The sequence below is a fragment of the Gorilla gorilla genome, chromosome 21 (genome assembly GCF_029281585.2).
Source record: "Gorilla gorilla gorilla isolate KB3781 chromosome 21, NHGRI_mGorGor1-v2.1_pri, whole genome shotgun sequence".
Lineage (NCBI taxonomy): Eukaryota > Metazoa > Chordata > Mammalia > Primates > Hominidae > Gorilla > Gorilla gorilla.
In genome coordinates this window covers 65,755,753-65,772,229 of record NC_073245.2, presented here as the reverse complement: position 1 = coordinate 65,772,229, position 16,477 = coordinate 65,755,753, and the positions used below count along the sequence as shown (strand labels likewise).

Below are 16,477 nucleotides of genomic sequence, written 5' to 3'. Positions count from 1 at the left end.
GTGGCAAGCAGGGCCATCGCTTTGAGGTGGAGAAGGTCGGGCCGTCTCAATCACGGCTGCTCTCTGTCTTGCTTCCTTGAATTTGTGACACAGCCGCCCACTGCCTCTGTTGAGATTACATCATCAATTACTCAGGCATAAGCAGACCAGAGATGAGAGCAGTCAGAGGCAGCCCAGAAACCAAACAAGGGGTGCTGGCATTTGTAAAAAAAAAAAAAAAAAAAAAAAAAAAAGGAAATCTGATGGAGATGAGGGAAGATTCTGGAAGTGGGTCAGCGGGTCCCAACCACAGAGACGCCTACCAATAATGTCCTCGCTTAGCCTCCCCGGGGGGTCGGTGCTGTTCTTTCCCGCCCTCATCCCCCCTCTCTTGCCTTTTTCCTCTCTTGCCATCTTTAAAAAACACACATAGGCAGAAATCAATCCATCAAATGTCATTACAGATTTATTAAGCCTGATGTAGAAAGACATTTAACAGTAACATCTCCAGAAAGCATAAAAAGAGCACTTCTATTCAGTCTTGTGCTTTGAAAATCTAAATATATTTTTATCATATAAATAATTCTTTTCATGTTTTAAGTGCATCTGTGTTTTTTTCTTCTCTCCTTTAATTTTCATTTTTCAATTGGCCAAAGCAGAAGTCGACGTTGACTGAAATGAAGCCATTTGCAAAGCTAATGGTGTTGAGAGGCATGTCTCTGCTCTTCCGTATCAGCTAGGTTTCAGGAAGGTGGTTCAATATCTGCAGCATTGAAATGAGGGACAGCCTCCAGCAAAATCATAATTGAACACACCCAGGTCCTTAATGTCAGCAGTTGGGTTTCCTGATGCAAATTATGATAAGGTTTCAGATGGGAACAGTCTATTTCCAATAACGGCTGAGTGGGGGGAAAAAAAGAGACTTTTTTTTCAACACAAAGGAAAGAGTTATTATGTATAAAAATGTAAATAATATACTTATAGAAACCTTTTTGATGGAAATCGGGGGCTCCATATAACCTTGGCGAATGTGTTGTTATTTTTTCACAATAGCTCAAAAAAGTAGTGTCTGTTATTTAGGGCTTTAATTACAGTTCTCAAAGTAGAATGATTTTCCTTAAAAAAAAAACTCTTTGGATGAAAAAAATAATGGCTTTCGTGATATAATTTAAGGGTTTTCTTCGTATCCACAGTCGGAATTTATTTCTAGTGATAAAATTGTATTTTTTTAAAAAAATTCCCCTTCTACAGATAATTTCAATGCCACACACAGGCATACATCTTAAGTGCCTCCAAACAAAGTCATTTTTATTCAGCAAGGGGACGCTGTGAATGTTTCTTTTTGCCTGATTTAAGTTATGTGGAAGATCAAGATCAGATTGTTCATGATTACGAAGGAGGACAGGATGGTGGCACCACAGGACATAAAAGGGAGCACTTTTTCTGAAAATCCATTCTGCTTTTTTTTTTTTTTTTTTTTTTGAGACACAGTCTTGCTCTGTTGCCCAGGCTGGAGTGCAGTGGCACCATCTCAGCTCACTGCAACCTTCGCCTCCCGGGCTCAAGCAATTCTCTTGCCTCAGCCTCCCAAGTAGCTGGGACTACAGGCATGCACCACCATGCCCTGCTAATGTTTTTTGTATTTTTAGTAGAGACAAGGTTTTGTCATGTTGGCCAGGTTGGTCTGAAACTCCTGACCTCAAGTGATCCGCCTGCCTCAGCCTCCCAAAGTGCAGGGGTTACAGGCTTGAGCCACTGCACCTGGCCCCCTTCGTTTCAAGCAGGAAAGCCATCATTTCCAGTGGTTGTTTGTCTTTGGGCAGTGACAATGCGGCAAAGCCTTTGGAAATTTCAGATAGTGACTGCATTGAAAGCTAATATTCAGGATAATGGGGAGTGAAAGAAATTGGGGTCAGCCAAGGGAAGAATTTTCCAGATCCCAGAGAAATGGGCATAGATGCCTATCTGTGATGAATCTGTTTGGCCACAGGGTGGTATAATCTTCCTAGCAGAAAAGTTTTTTTTTTTTTCATTGCAAGGACAATTTATAATCATCAAAAAGAAGTGAAACATGGTTTTGATTAAAACAGCCTGTTGGCTCAATAATCTCTGTAATTTCAAAAACATCCTTAATGCAGAAGAAGAACACGCCGATGTCAGGAATGGCCTGGGGCCCCATTACAACAGCAACCGAATAAATAAGGAGAAGAATCTCGAGGTCATAAAAACAAAATTAAGCTAATGTTTCAAATTTTGACAATTATGAATTCTTCCTCTAAGAAGACATTAAAAAAATTTTCAGGCACTATTAGATAAAATACAAAGAGAATAATTCTACATGGATGAGTGTGCAGTTTTCCCACGGGGGTAAAGCATGCCTTTAAAAGGAAAACTCTGAATTAGGACGTTGGTTCCTCCCTAGATCCAGCAATTGGACGGGACTCATGCAGACAGACAAACTTGGTTCTTATAGTTTCTTTGTAAACTCAGATCTAATTCTTTCATAAGCTATTGAAAGAGAATGACCAGGAAAAAATTACAAGCATATTTTTTCTGTACAAAAGAATCCCCATTGTGGGCCAGTTTGGTAGGAAACAGAAACAAGCAAATATAACAAAATCTGTGTGTTCATACATGGCGATATAGTTAGTATATACAAATATGTACACTATAAAAATGCACGGAAGGCTTACGCTCCCAGCCATCCAAGCTGCATTGTACTCAGGGAAAGCAGCCTGGTTTTTCTTCCTAGTATACAGGCAAATGTATTATATACAGCATGCAGGTGATAGAAAATTAGTGCGCTTGCACAGAAACATTCTACAGGCATGGTTGCAGTCATTTTTCTTTGAAAATGACCGGTCTGCTTTCTGAATATAAAAATGTGTTTGCCTTTCTTTGCTGGCAAGTAAACACTTTCCTTTAGAGCAAGGATGAATGTGATTCTTGAACCTTGCTCTGACCCACTTCCCCCCTGCCCTTTCTAAAAGAAATTAAAAAAAAATCTAGAATTAATGCAAGGGAGCAAATATATAACATAAATGTGTTTGATATCAGGTTTCCCAAAAAGGTGTAAAAGCTCTGTAGAGCAAGAACTGGTTGGCCATTGAAAAGACTGTATGATCACCTAGCTTCTTGATTTTAAAGGGGTTTGGAAGTTAATGATTCATGCCAACAGTGCCTGGCTGTTAGGAATCAAAGTCAGAAGGGATTAGAAGGACATCATCAGGAAATCAAAAAGTATATTTTACCCAAGATATTGTGACATTTAGGAACCCTGAGCCAAATGGGAATTGTTTTGTATGTCAGCTTTTTTGCCTCGCATTACACATTCTAGTGTCTGAGGTGTTCGAAAGCTCAAGTATTGTATTGCGAAACTGGAATGTTTGTAATATTTACTTCAGTGCACAATAGGCATCACTTTTAATTCTCTGAAGACTGGTTGAACTTTCTGTACTTAAAAAATATACATACACATCTATAATTCCTGAATGTTATATGGGTCATTTAGAAAGTGAAAATATTACTGTATAAAGTCTTCACATTTGAGACATAATTGTATGATTGTTCAAATTCTGTTAATACTAGCTATTGGCAGGGGACTGATATCTAAATGCAGGTTTCAGGTTCAAGACAATTCATTGAACACATTGAAATTTATTTTCTGAGAGAGTTGAATGGAGTGGTTAGTTTTTTTTTTTTTTTTTTTTTGGTAATGCCTTTGTTCAAATTTTTTGGGGTTTCTTACCAAAAAGTTTCTCCTGGGGTTTCTTATCAAAAAGTTATTATTTGTACTTCTAAAAGCTGTTTTAAGCAAATAAACATGATACAAAGGCTGTGAATATTTAATCTGTCTTTTTTCAAACAGCCTGTATTTTAAAAGGCCTTAATAATAATCATGGCTATTGGTAAAATCATTTGTATGCCGAAGGGTGTCAAGTAAACGTGTCATTCCTTGGAAGAGCCATTTTACTTGGAATATATTGTTCCAAAGGAAATGGACAGAGTCCTGTTGCAGAAATAGCGTTCCACCTGGTACTAGCATTTTAAAACAGTCCTATTCTAATCCATAACACATTTCTAGTTTTCCCTGAAGCTTTGGGCTGCCTTGTGCATGAATAATTTTTGGAGAAACACCCACGCCCGTTAGCCCATTGTTCGTAACTATTGGAAGAAGATTAACTAGAGCCTGAAAATTGTATATCTGCGTATGCCTCTGAATCTGTCACTGGGAACCAAAGGAGATAAGTGGCTTTTACTTTGGATGAAGAGGTAAAATTCCCCAGTAGAAATTCTAAAGATGATTCACAAGTTTCAAAATGTTTAATGCCTTCCTACAATGGAAACATGTCTCTCTGTCTGGGGGGGATGGAAATTTGTATCTCTTTCTCCAGCTCAATCTTTGTCTAAAAGTATTTCATAGATATTTTGAGAAAGTGCCACATAGAGGAAAGGAGAAAATGAAATTAGCATTTGAACATCTTACAAGGGGAAAAATACACGAAAATTTCAGTTTTGATTTCTTTTTTGCCTAATGCATGTTTGAAATAGATACTACCATTATTGCTCTTTAGAACTACATATGTGCATATTTTAAAGCTTTAATATATTTCCTTATTGTTGTTATTATTTTTGCATTCATCTACATCTTACTATTCTTGTTGCAGAGAAGAGAGGATAATGTGAAAAATGACATTTGGTTTTTTTTTTTTTTTAAACAAAAGCATTTAACCAGCTTAAAAAATGAAACTCAATGAAAAAGAAAAGAAGGTTTGAACACAGTCAAATAACCTGAGAAGTGACAGATGGAAAAGCAACAGAATGCAAGCACCTTGTAAGGTCTGTAATCTTTGGATTTACTGTGAAAAGTTTCAGAACATCATAGACTCTTACTGCCACATTGTCCATAGACCCTGGAAAATAACAGTGAAATTCATGTGTATACACATATCTCTGAATACACACACGCATGCATGCACACTGTCTTCACACACCCCTCCTCACCACTTAACCAGAGTTACATAAATGCTTCTCAGATATGTCATTGCACTTGTTTGTTTTCTGCATCTCAACTAAGTTCAGCGGCTTGCGCCTGTGACATTAATTATGCAAGATTCAAACAACCAAGGAGGCACATTTTGGGGGTGAGTTTTAAGAAATCTGTGACCTGAAAGAAATTCTGTGGGGACTGTCTGGGTTATCCAATTTATTCCATGATTATATTCTGTTTTTAGGTCTTGACCTATTTTTAAGCTATTTCCTCTCTGTATGCTTTTTAGAAGAAAAATCCTTATTCTGAAATACTAATATTTTGATTCTACATGAACTGTGTCCCTCAAATGTCTTGATATCAGCTATCTTTAGGAGCTGTTATAAAACACAGGAAGGCCAGGCTGTTGTGTGAAGTGTTTGCTGTTGTTATCCCACAGTGCCTAGGACAGTGTCTCACATAACAGGTGCCCAATAATATTTGTTAAATGAATTTGCTAAATAAATATCATTTCCTGTTGTGCCCTGTGCCACCAGTGCTTTGTAACATGCTGTGTATTTGGAGGATTTGCTGAACTACAAAATAAGGCCAAATATGTAACATTTAAATATTGACATATAAATTTTTAAATGGACATCTCAATTTGCAGCTGGTTGGTGGTCTTAGCTGGAAGGAGGGATGGGTAAGAAAAGGCAATCTCTCGCTCTCACTGGTACCAAGAGGTGGTGGAAGAATGGCGATACTTGAGGGTAATTTGCATTATATTTGCATGTCAGCCTCCTTTCCAATTCTAAAGTTCTCACTTATCAGAACTGTGTTTTATTCAGCAAAAAGAAAGCAGTGGTATGAAGGTGGATAAGACATTCTCCTGAGTTTATGTTATTTAGTTTTTTTCCTCCAGAAAGAAGTTTCTAGAAGCCTCAGAGGGCTGGCCGAATGAAGACAGGCCTGGCCTCTAGGAATATGCTGAGTGCCGATGTATGCCCCAGTGCCAGCCCAGATCTTGTTTTCTAAGGTGAACCTTAGCAGCCATCCCTCGGCAGTGACATGCATGGTTGCCAGGCGGCAATTCACCTGTCTTACCAAATTTATCAATATTTTTGTCTCTCACCTCCCACCCCACCCACCATAGAAATTACGCTAACAAAACCATATCGATTATATGTTGAAGCAGATGATTTATTTTTTCTTCCTTAGAAGGGAAACAATTTGCATGGAATTGGGAATTGTATTGATCTCCTCCCCCCATTGGAGCAAGGGCTCGAGAATCCACTTTTGGATGGTTGCAGTGAGATCTGAATTATGTAACTTTGGCCTAATAACCCTGGATTGGAGCACAATTTTTAACAGCTTCAAGAACCCCAATACTAATGCATTGATTTTCCGTTAATAGAATTTCCTTGTTGAAGGACGGTGCTCAGTAGAGTCCAGTCCACCCTTCAATCTTAACCCATCCGAAGACTGTTCCTTTCCAGTCGAGCTCCATTCATTTCTGGTTGAATAGGTTAAGCAAAGACAGACCTCACTGTTCTCAATTCACTTTATGATCCTCCCATCATAAAAAATAATATCAGCACCTTGCTTTTCATGTCAGAACTACATTTGAGCCGCTATTCCCTATGCCCATGAGTAAATCCCATAAAAGCCGCCCCGTTGTACTGTTGCTATTTTTCTTTGTGGGTGATTGATTGATGGATGAGTGCTGACACTTCAATGAAGCTATTTCGACTGCCATCTCAATCCGATGATGTGAGGGGTATATTTTCTGTCCATGCCTCATTACTTCAGAATGACATTCCTGGAACTTCATTTACTTTTTCCCTCCTTCCCCGAAGCGCCATATTTTTTCCCATCTAGGTTATGCATGCCATAAAAAAAGCAATTTGCTATTATATGTGGCATAAGGGCAACACTTTCCCTAGGAGGTAAATAAGAAGTTGTTTTTTTTTTTTTTTTTTTTTTTTTAATCCCAATGTTGAATTTAGGGATCATGTCAAAATTTCCAAAACAATTCCAACAGGCAGCCTCCTTGAGAAATGGTGAGGAAGAGATATTTGGTTTCATTTTGTCAGTGTTGAGATTAAAAAAAAAAATAACCTTGGTAATTAAAGCAACAACAGAAAATATTCCTTTTGTTTCAGAATCACCTAGTTCCTAGTGTTGTGCCTAGAATAGTATAAATATTTCACCATAGCTGAGTAGCAATTTACCACATAATCCAGACGTATTTGTCCTTTGAGAATAAGGAAATTCATTGTTTAAATGCAATGATGGATTTATCTATTATAGGTTGCTTTCAATTGTATAGAAAATGTTCAACTAGAGTAAACAGATCTATCCTTGCGTCTCCAAACTGTGCACTAGGTATGCAAGACTTTTAATATTAAAACATGCTCTTAGCTCTTCCAAGTTAACTTAGGACCTGATTTTAATCTGTGTAATACAGTATTCCCGTTAATAATAACGTATAATTAAGACATCCGTTAAAAATCCATAACGTTAATTTAATGGAGAAAATCTAATACAGTTCTATTGGAATTTTTACGTTAAATTAACTTTAACGGGCTTTTAATGGATGTCTTAATTAGATCTCATTATTAACGGGAATATTCCACAAATTAAAATTGGGCCCTCAAAGTTTTAATGAAAAAAGTTGCAGGAACACATTTAAAATGGACACCCTATTTCATGCTTTCTGTTGCTTCTAAAGCTAAGCTGCGTTTTAGAGCCCATAAACATCAGGTTCTGCAGAAAGGGATTACCAGAAAAGGCTGCTGCAGAACTTTCCACCCTGTAATGATCTCATCTTCTCACGTTCTCTCAGATTCTGCATTTCACCAGTTCTCCCAATTTGCAGTTCTCATACGACAGTGGTGTGTGCTTAAAACTAATTTTTTTTTCAGCCAATCAAGATAATGATGATGATCAAGGTGCCCCACCACTGCATAGGAAAAGTCTTTGGCAGCAACATGGTTAAGCTTAACTATTTGAACAAGTTTCACAGAAGATGAACATTGTTCAGGGGTTTTCTTGGCTCAAACTCTGGTTTAACTTAATAATTCTTCTACTTTGCAGTGATTAATGGTCCCCTAGTGCAGGGGCAGGACTGGGCAATCCAGGTGCAACCGTAATTGTTACACTGAACAGAAACATTTCCTTTAGACAAACGTTCCCAGAGGGGTTATAAATAGGAAATGGACATTACCATGAAAAGTAAGCCTCCAAGTGTCTACATCTAGTGCAACCCACTTGGACATTAAACTATGAAGACTCATACTCCCCCCCCCTTTCCTGTTACAAACTGACAAAATAAGTACATCAATGCTCTCAGTCATTACTTTTCTTCGGTGGCACTTTGTTTTCTTGTGACAGTGAAAAGGGTACTGTGGAGACGAGACAGCCCCATTGCAGTTTATCAATGAAAATCTAATACCGCCCATAAGCAGAGAAGTGGAAATCAATACTTCATTACCAAATTGTTAGTGAGGATGAAGAGAAACGGCTGGGGTGATTTTTTTTTTTTTTTGGCAGTCTTCTCAGAGCCAGGGTGTCAGGAGGAGTTCAATGAGTTCAATGTCAGAAGCAGGATGGTGCAACGAAGAAGGGTTCAGTGTGAGGGGATCCAGGCTGGAAAGTGGAAACTAAGGCATTCGTCCTGTAATGGGAATCAGAACAACAGAAAGATGCATTATTTTCTGAGGTGTAGCCCAGGTGATTTTTTCCCCGGGGTGATCACCTTGCCCACCTCCACTACTTTATTTGTCCAAATGTTCTGAGTAGAGTCCTAGTTATATAACCAGCCTGTGAAACATGAAAAGGAGGAGTCAACTTTGAGAAAGAACTATTTAAATACTGTATGTTCTCACTCATAAGTGGGAGCTAAACACTGAGCACAGATGGATGTAAACATGGGAACAACAGACACTAGGGACTACTGGGGCTGGGGAGGGAGGAAGGAGGAAATGGTTTGAAAAACTACCTATCAGGCACTATGCTCACTGCCTGGGTGATGAGATCCATACCCCACAGCTCACCATCATGCAATATTCCCATGCAACAAACTGCACATGTACCCTCTGTGTCTAAAAAGAAAGTTGCAATTTTGTTATTCTTTTCCTTTTGAGACAGTCTCGCTTTATCGCTGCACTCGTACAGCGGCGTCATCACGGCTCACGGCAACCTCAACCTGCCAGGCCCAAGTGATCCTCCTACCTCAGCCTCCTGAGTGGCTGGAACCGCAGGCACACTCCATCATGCCTGACTAGGTTTATTTTTTATTTTGTAGAGCCTATGTTGCCCAGGCTGGTCTCAGATTCCTGGGCTCAAGCAATCCTCCCACCTCAGCCTCTCAAGGTGCTGAGATTACAGGCTTGAGCCACCTAGACTGGCCAAAAAGTTGCAACTTTAAGAAAAAAATCTTTTTAATATAATGTATGGAAAGGATATTTGAACACCCATGTTCATAGCAACATTATTCACAATAGCCAAAACTCAGAAGCAACCCGAGTGTCCCACGGATGAGTGGATAAGCAAATGTGATATGTACATGCGATGGAATATTAGCCCTAAAAATGGAAGAAATTCTGACACATTCTACAACATGGATGAACCCTGAGAATATTATGCTAAGTGAAAATAAGCCAGTCACAAAAAGAAATATATTATATGGTTATACCTATATAACATATCTAGAGGTAGTCAAACTCATAGAAACAGAAAGAGGAATGGTGGTTGCCAGGGACTGGGGATGAGGTGGGAAAAGAAATAAGAATTCTTGTTCACTCAGAACAGTTTCAGTTTCATCTTTTGTAAGATGAAAAATTCTGTAGATGGATACTGTTATGTTTGTACAACAATCTGAATGTACTCAAAGCCACTCAACTGTGCACTTAATAGTGAAAATGATAAATTTTATGTTGTGTGTATTTTACTGCAATTAGAAATAAATATACATAATGTATGATTTTTTTCACTATAAAGCTTTTTGGAAAAACAAAAACAAAACAACCCATTAACCTATGGTCATACTAGGCTTAAAGCTCTCATTCACGTTCTGCTGTATTTCCTTCTAGTCTTTTCTTTTCCCATGCTTTTTTTTTTTTTTGAGCTGGAGCCTTGCTCTGTCACCCAAGCTGGAGTGCAGTGGCACAATGTTGGTTCATTACAACTCCGCCTCTTGGGTTCAAGTAATTCTCCTGCTTCAGCCTCCCGAGTAGCTGGGATTACAGACATGCATCACCATGCCCAGCTAATTTTTGTATTTTTAGTAGAGACAGGGTTTCACCATGTTGGCCAGGCTAGTCTTGAACTCCTGACCTCAAGTGATCCGCCTGCCTCAGCCTCCCAAAGTGCTGGGATTACAGGTGTGAGCCACTGTGTCTGGCCTTCCCATGCATTTCGTTAGGTTTACATAGTTATATATGCTGACTGTATGATGCACCTGTCTGGAGGTATTTCTTCACTGGAAAGCATCAGTATAAACAGCTGTAGAAGTTCTATCACATACATTATAATAGTTTATGATACTATGATAATGTAATATTGGACATTTAATGTTTGCAATTTTTATTCAATAATACATAACACTATGATGAACATCTTTGCGTTTCAAGCTTTTCTGTATGCTGGAATATTTTCATAGGCTTAAATTCTTAAGTGTGGAATTCCTGTCAAAAGATAGGAACGTTTTTGGTAGAGAAGTGCTACTTAGTAACAGGGTGATTTTTCTTTCCAAGAACTTTGCTCTGGATTACTGTGTGGAAAGCATGCAATTTCCTTCAGCCCAATCTGAGTGAAGTTTCTTGTTTACATCTTGTTATTTAGTGGTAATGTTCATTTTAGTGAGAAAAAACATTGAACCTAAATATGATTAGTCTTTTTAGAAAAGGAAAGCTTCCAAATTTCTAGTGGAAGGATAAAGACAAATTGAAAATCAGATGACATTTGATATGTGTAGAGAAATAATGCACAAGATAATCATAACAGACATTTAAAACTATTCCTTGGTAAGGAATAGTATGACTGGAATACTAGCAACCAGTTATTATGTATCTACCAAATTCCAGTCACTTTATACACATTACTGTTAACTCTTGAAACAATCTCATTTTAAAAATGAGAGATAAAGGACGAGCATGGTGGTGCACGCCTGTAATCCCAGTACCTTGGGAGGCAAAGGCGGGTGGATCACATGAGGCTATGAGATCAAGACCAGCCTAGTAAACATGGCGAAACTGTGTCTCTACTAAAAACACAAAAATTAGCTGGGCATGGTGGTGCACCTCTGAAATTCCAGCTACTCGGGAGGCTGAGGCATGAGAATCGCTTGAACCTGGGAGGTGGAGGTTGTAGTGAGCCAAGATCGCACCACTGCATTCCAGCTTGGGCAACAGAGTGAGACTCTGTCTCAAAAAAAAAAAAAAAAAGAGAGAGATAAAAGTAAGTGACTTGTCCTAGGGTTCACAGCTAATAAAAAGCAGAGGATGGCTTTAAATTTAGTCCTTCCTACTGTGAAGCTTCCAAGCTCATGACAGGCACCACCCTACCTAGATTACAGGTGAATGCCTTGATCATCATCAGCGGAGAGAACCATTTCCCTTTGACATTAGATGTGCACTTGAGAGAAAAAGAGTCCCTGGCAATCTTTGTTTTGAGTTGGTTGAGATCCTCTTGCAGGTCTAGAAGCTTAAAGGAGGATGATCATGTGGTTGGAAGAAGAGAGATGGGTCAAAGGAAAAGTGGAGACCAGGAATTGGTGGACTTTTGGAAACTGCAATGGCATTACACTGTGAAACAAGAGTGAAGTCCTGGCCGAAGGACTGTTTCACACCAGGCCTACTGCAGGCTGTCATTTTCTCCTCTTTGACCATGATATTAATGTGATATCAATTTCATGGAACTTTGTTTTATTATCACTTCCTTGAAGTGGCTCCACATTAAATCAACACCCAGACTTTTCTAACTGAGTTTCTCTTAGGGCAAAGTTTGTCCTGGGAATGAAAGTAAGGAGAAAGAAAATAATGATTTTATTATAGTTCCTGTCTTGGAAATTCACAACACACATTAACATATTAAAGACTCTGAGAAGTCCTGCAATTAAAATCAAACCAAACATAGTGTGTCTTTACTTAACTCAGTGCTTGCCAGGTTTATTTGATAACTCTTTTCTTCCCTATTTAAGATTCACAAATATACCTGAGTGTTGTTTGCTGAAAAATACCTTCATAACAGGTCCTTTTTGTTTTTTAATTTTTTAATTAAAAATTTGTTTTGTTTGGGGGTGGGGGAGGTGGGAGACAGGGTTTTGTTCTGTCACCCACGCTAGAGTGCAGTGGTGCAATCACAGCTCACTGCAGCCTCGATCTCCTGGGCTCAATCCATCCTCCCATGTTAGCCTCCTGAGTAGCTGGGACTACAGGTGCGCCACCATGCCCAGCTAAGTTTTGTATTTTGTAGAGCCTCCTGGGCTCGGGATCCTCCCACCTCAGCCTCCTGAAAAGCTGGGACAATTGTGCATTAGCACACCTGGTTTATTCTTTTGTATTTTTTGTACAGACAGGGTTTTGCCATGTTGCCCAGGCTGGTCTTGAACTCCTGGGCTCAAGCCATTCTCCCAGCCTTGGTCTCCCAAAGTGCTGGGATTACAGGCGTGAGCCACTGCACCTGGTCATTATCTGAGTATAGTTATTTTAAAATTTCAGATACCTATGTCTTTTATAAAACTTAGCTATGGGAGTATTTCTATTGGAGAAGTCTCCTGGATCCCACCATGACTGATGGAACTGGTGGGCTTTTGGTAAGGTCAGTGTTCCTACACTTGAAGAAGGGTAAAGAGAAGATCTGAATCTTGGACGACTTTGGGAAAATACATTATTATTTTTTAAAAATTATTTCTTTTTCTTTCTCTGTTTTTTTGAGACAGAGTCTCACTCTGTTGCCCAGGCTTGAGTATAGTGGCTTGATCTTGGCTCACTGCAACCTCTGCCTCCTGGGCTCAGGTGATCTTCCCACCTCAGCCTCCTGAAAAACTGGGACCACAGGTGTGCACCAGCACACCTGGCTAATTTTTTTGTATTTTTTGTAGAGACAGGGTTTCGCCACGTTGCCCAGGCTGGTCTTGAACTCCTGGGCTCAAGCCATTCTCCCCGCCTTGGCCTCCCAAAGTGCTGGGATTACAGGCGTGAGCCACCATGTGCAGCCCTATTTTTAATTTTTGTGTGTACATAGTAGGTGTATATAGTTATGGTGTACATGAGATGTTTTGATACAAGCATGCAATGTGAAATAAGCACAAATGACAGATTTCTGTGCGAAAACCAAGGAAGTTTTCCAGTTCTCAAGACCTCAGTCCTGATTTTGTTATTGACTTTCTGTGATTCTTGACTCAGGTTATCTGGCTTTTTTTGGATCTCAGCATGAAAGGATCCTGTTGTGGTGACAATGTGACATTGCTTCACCTTGTGTCAACTTCACAATGCGGCAGTTCAGGAGATCATAATTTCTACACTTTCAACCTAGGAACAGAGGGTTAAGAGATGTAAAGATGTTGGGCCTGTGGTCATTCTTGTCTCTTCAACCACTGCTTCTTATACGGCTTGTAATAATTTGGTAATGTTTTCAAGAGCTGAACATTGACATTATTAGTGATTTAGAGGCGTTTTCCCAAGAATATGAGTATAGTTACTTTTTTTTTTATTATACTTTAGGTTTTAGGGTACATGTGCACATTGTGCAGGTTAGTTACATATGTATACATGTGCCATGCTGGTGCGCTGCACCCACTAACTCGTCATCTAGCATTAGGTGTATCTCCCAATGCTATCCCTCCCCCCTCCCCCCACCCCACCACAGTCCCCAGAGTGTGATATTCCCCTTCCTGTGTCCATGTGATCTCATTGTTCAATTCCCACCTATGAGTGAGAATATGCGGTGTTTGGTTTTTTGTTCTTGCGATAGTTTACTGAGAATGATGATTTCCAATTTCATCCATGTCCCTACAAAGGACACGAACTCATCATTTTTTATGGTTGCATAGTATTCCATGGTGTATATGTGCCACATTTTCTTAATCCAGTCTATCATTGTTGGACATTTGGGTTGGTTCCAAGTCTTTGCTATTGTGAATAATGCCGCAATAAACATATGTGTGCATGTGTCTTTAGAGCAGCATGATTTATAGTCCTTTGGGTATATACCCAGTAATGGGATGGCTGGGTCAAATGGTATTTCCAGTTCTAGATCCCTGAGGAATCGCCACACTGACTTCCACAATGGTTGAACTAGTTTACAGTCCCACCAACATTGTAAAAGTGTTCCTATTTCTCCACATCCTCTCCAGCACCTGTTGTTTCCTGACTTTTTAATGATTGCCATTCTAACTGGTGTGAGATGGTATCTCATTGTGGTTTTGATTTGCATTTCTCTGATGGCCAGTGATGATGAGCATTTTTTCATGTGTCTTTTGGCTGCATAAATGTCTTCTTTTGAAAAGTGTCTGTTCATGTCCTTTGCCCACTTTTTGATGGGGTTGTTTGTTTTTTTCTTGTAAATTTGTTTGAGTTCATTGTAGATTCTGGATATTAGCCCTTTGTCACATGAGTAGGTTGTGAAAATTTTCTCCCATTTTGTAGGTTGCCTGTTCACTCTGATGGTAGTTTCTTTTGCTGTGCAGAAGCTCTTTAGTTTAATTAGATACCATTTGTCAATTTTCTCTTTTGTTGCCATTGCTATTGGTGTTTTAGACATGAAGTCCTTGCCCATGCCTATGTCCTGAATGGTAATGCCTAGGTTTTCTTCTAGGGTTTTTATGGTTTTAGGTCTAATGTTTAAGTCTTTAATCCATCTTGAATTGATTTTTGTATAAGGTGTAAGGAAGGGATCCAGTTTCAGCTTTCTACATATGGCTAGCCAGTTTTCCCAGCACCATTTATTAAATAGGGAATCCTTTCCCCATTGCTTGTTTTTCTCAGGTTTGTCAAAGATCAGATAGTTGTAGATATGCGGCATTATTTCTGAGGGCTCTGTTCTGTTCCATTGATCTATATCTCTGTTTTGGTACCAGTACCATGCTGTTTTGGTTACTGTAGCCTTGTAGTATAGTTTGAAGTCAGGTAGTGTGATGCCTCCAGCTTTGTTCTTTTGGCTTAGGATTGACTTGGCGATGCGGGCTCTTTTTTGGTTCCCTATGAACTTTAAAGTAGTTTTTTCCAATTCTGTGAAGAAAGTCATTGGTAGCTTGATGGGGATGGCATTGAATCTGTAAATTACCTTGGGCAGTATGGCCATTTTCATGATATTGATTCTTCCTACCCATGAGCATGGAATGTTCTTCCATTTGTTTGTATCCTCTTTTATTTCCTTGAGCAGTGGTTTGTAGTTCTCCTTGAAGAGGTCCTTCACATCCCTTGTAAGTTGGATTCCTAGGCATTTTATTCTCTTTGAAGCAATTGTGAATGGGAGTTCACTCATGATTTGGCTCTCTGTTTGTCTGTTGTTGGTGTATAAGAATGCTTGTGATTTTTGTACATTGATTTTGTATCCTGAGACTTTGCTGAAGTTGCTTATCAGCTTAAGGAGATTTTGGGCTGAGACAATGGGGTTTTCTAGATATACAATCATGTCGTCTGCAAACAGGGACAATTTGCCTTCCTCTTTTCCTAATCGAATACCCTTTATTTCCTTCTCCTGCCTAATTGCCCTGGCCAGAACTTCCAACACTATGTTGAATAGGAGTGGAGAGAGAGGGCATCCCTGTCTTTTGCCAGTTTTCAAAGGGAATGCTTCCAGTTTTTGCCCATTCAGTATGATATTGGCTGTGGGTTTGTCATAGATAGCTCTTATTATTTTGAAATACGTCCCATCAATACCTAATTTACTGAGAGTTTTTAGCATGAAGGGTTGTTGAATTTTGTCAAAGGCTTTTTCTGCATCTATTGAGATAATCATGTGGTTTTTGTCTTTGGCTCTGTTTATATGCTGGATTACATTTACTGATTTGTGTATATTGAACCAGCCTTGCATCCCAGGGATGAAGCCCACTTGATCATGGTGGATAAGCTTTTTGATGTGCTGCTGGATTCGGTTTGCCAGTATTTTGTTGAGGATTTTTGCATCAATGTTCATCAAGGATATTGGTGTAAAATTCTCTTTTTTGGTTGTGTCTCTCCCTGGCTTTGGTATCAGAATGATGCTGGCCTCATAAAATGAGCTAGGGAGGATTCCCTCTTTTTCTATTGATTGGAATAGTTTCAGAAGGAATGGTACCAGTTCCTCCTTGTACCTCTGGTAGAATTCGGCTGTGAATCCATCTGGTCCTGGACTCTTTTTGGTTGGTAAACTATTGATTATTGCCACAATTTCAGCTCCTGTTATTGGTCTATTCAGAGATTCAACTTCTTCCTGGTTTAGTCTTGGGAGAGTGTATGTGTCGAGGAATTCATCCATTTCTTCTAGCTTTTCTAGTTTATTTGCATAGAGGTGTTTGTAGTATTCTCTGATGGTAGTTTGTAT

At 39.2% G+C, this 16,477-nt stretch overlaps 1 protein-coding gene across 1 annotated transcript in view; it reads right to left on the bottom strand.

Moving 5' to 3' along the window:
- Positions 1-419: 419 nt before the first annotated feature.
- TSHZ2 (teashirt zinc finger homeobox 2) overlaps positions 420-16,477 on the bottom strand; it is a 527,930-nt gene continuing 511,872 nt past the window's right edge. The window contains exon 3 of the mRNA XM_019017509.4: positions 420-8,624. Coding sequence (XP_018873054.1) covers positions 8,623-8,624 — 2 coding nt within the window. The 3' untranslated portion in view covers positions 420-8,622. The remainder of the gene's footprint in view (positions 8,625-16,477) is intronic.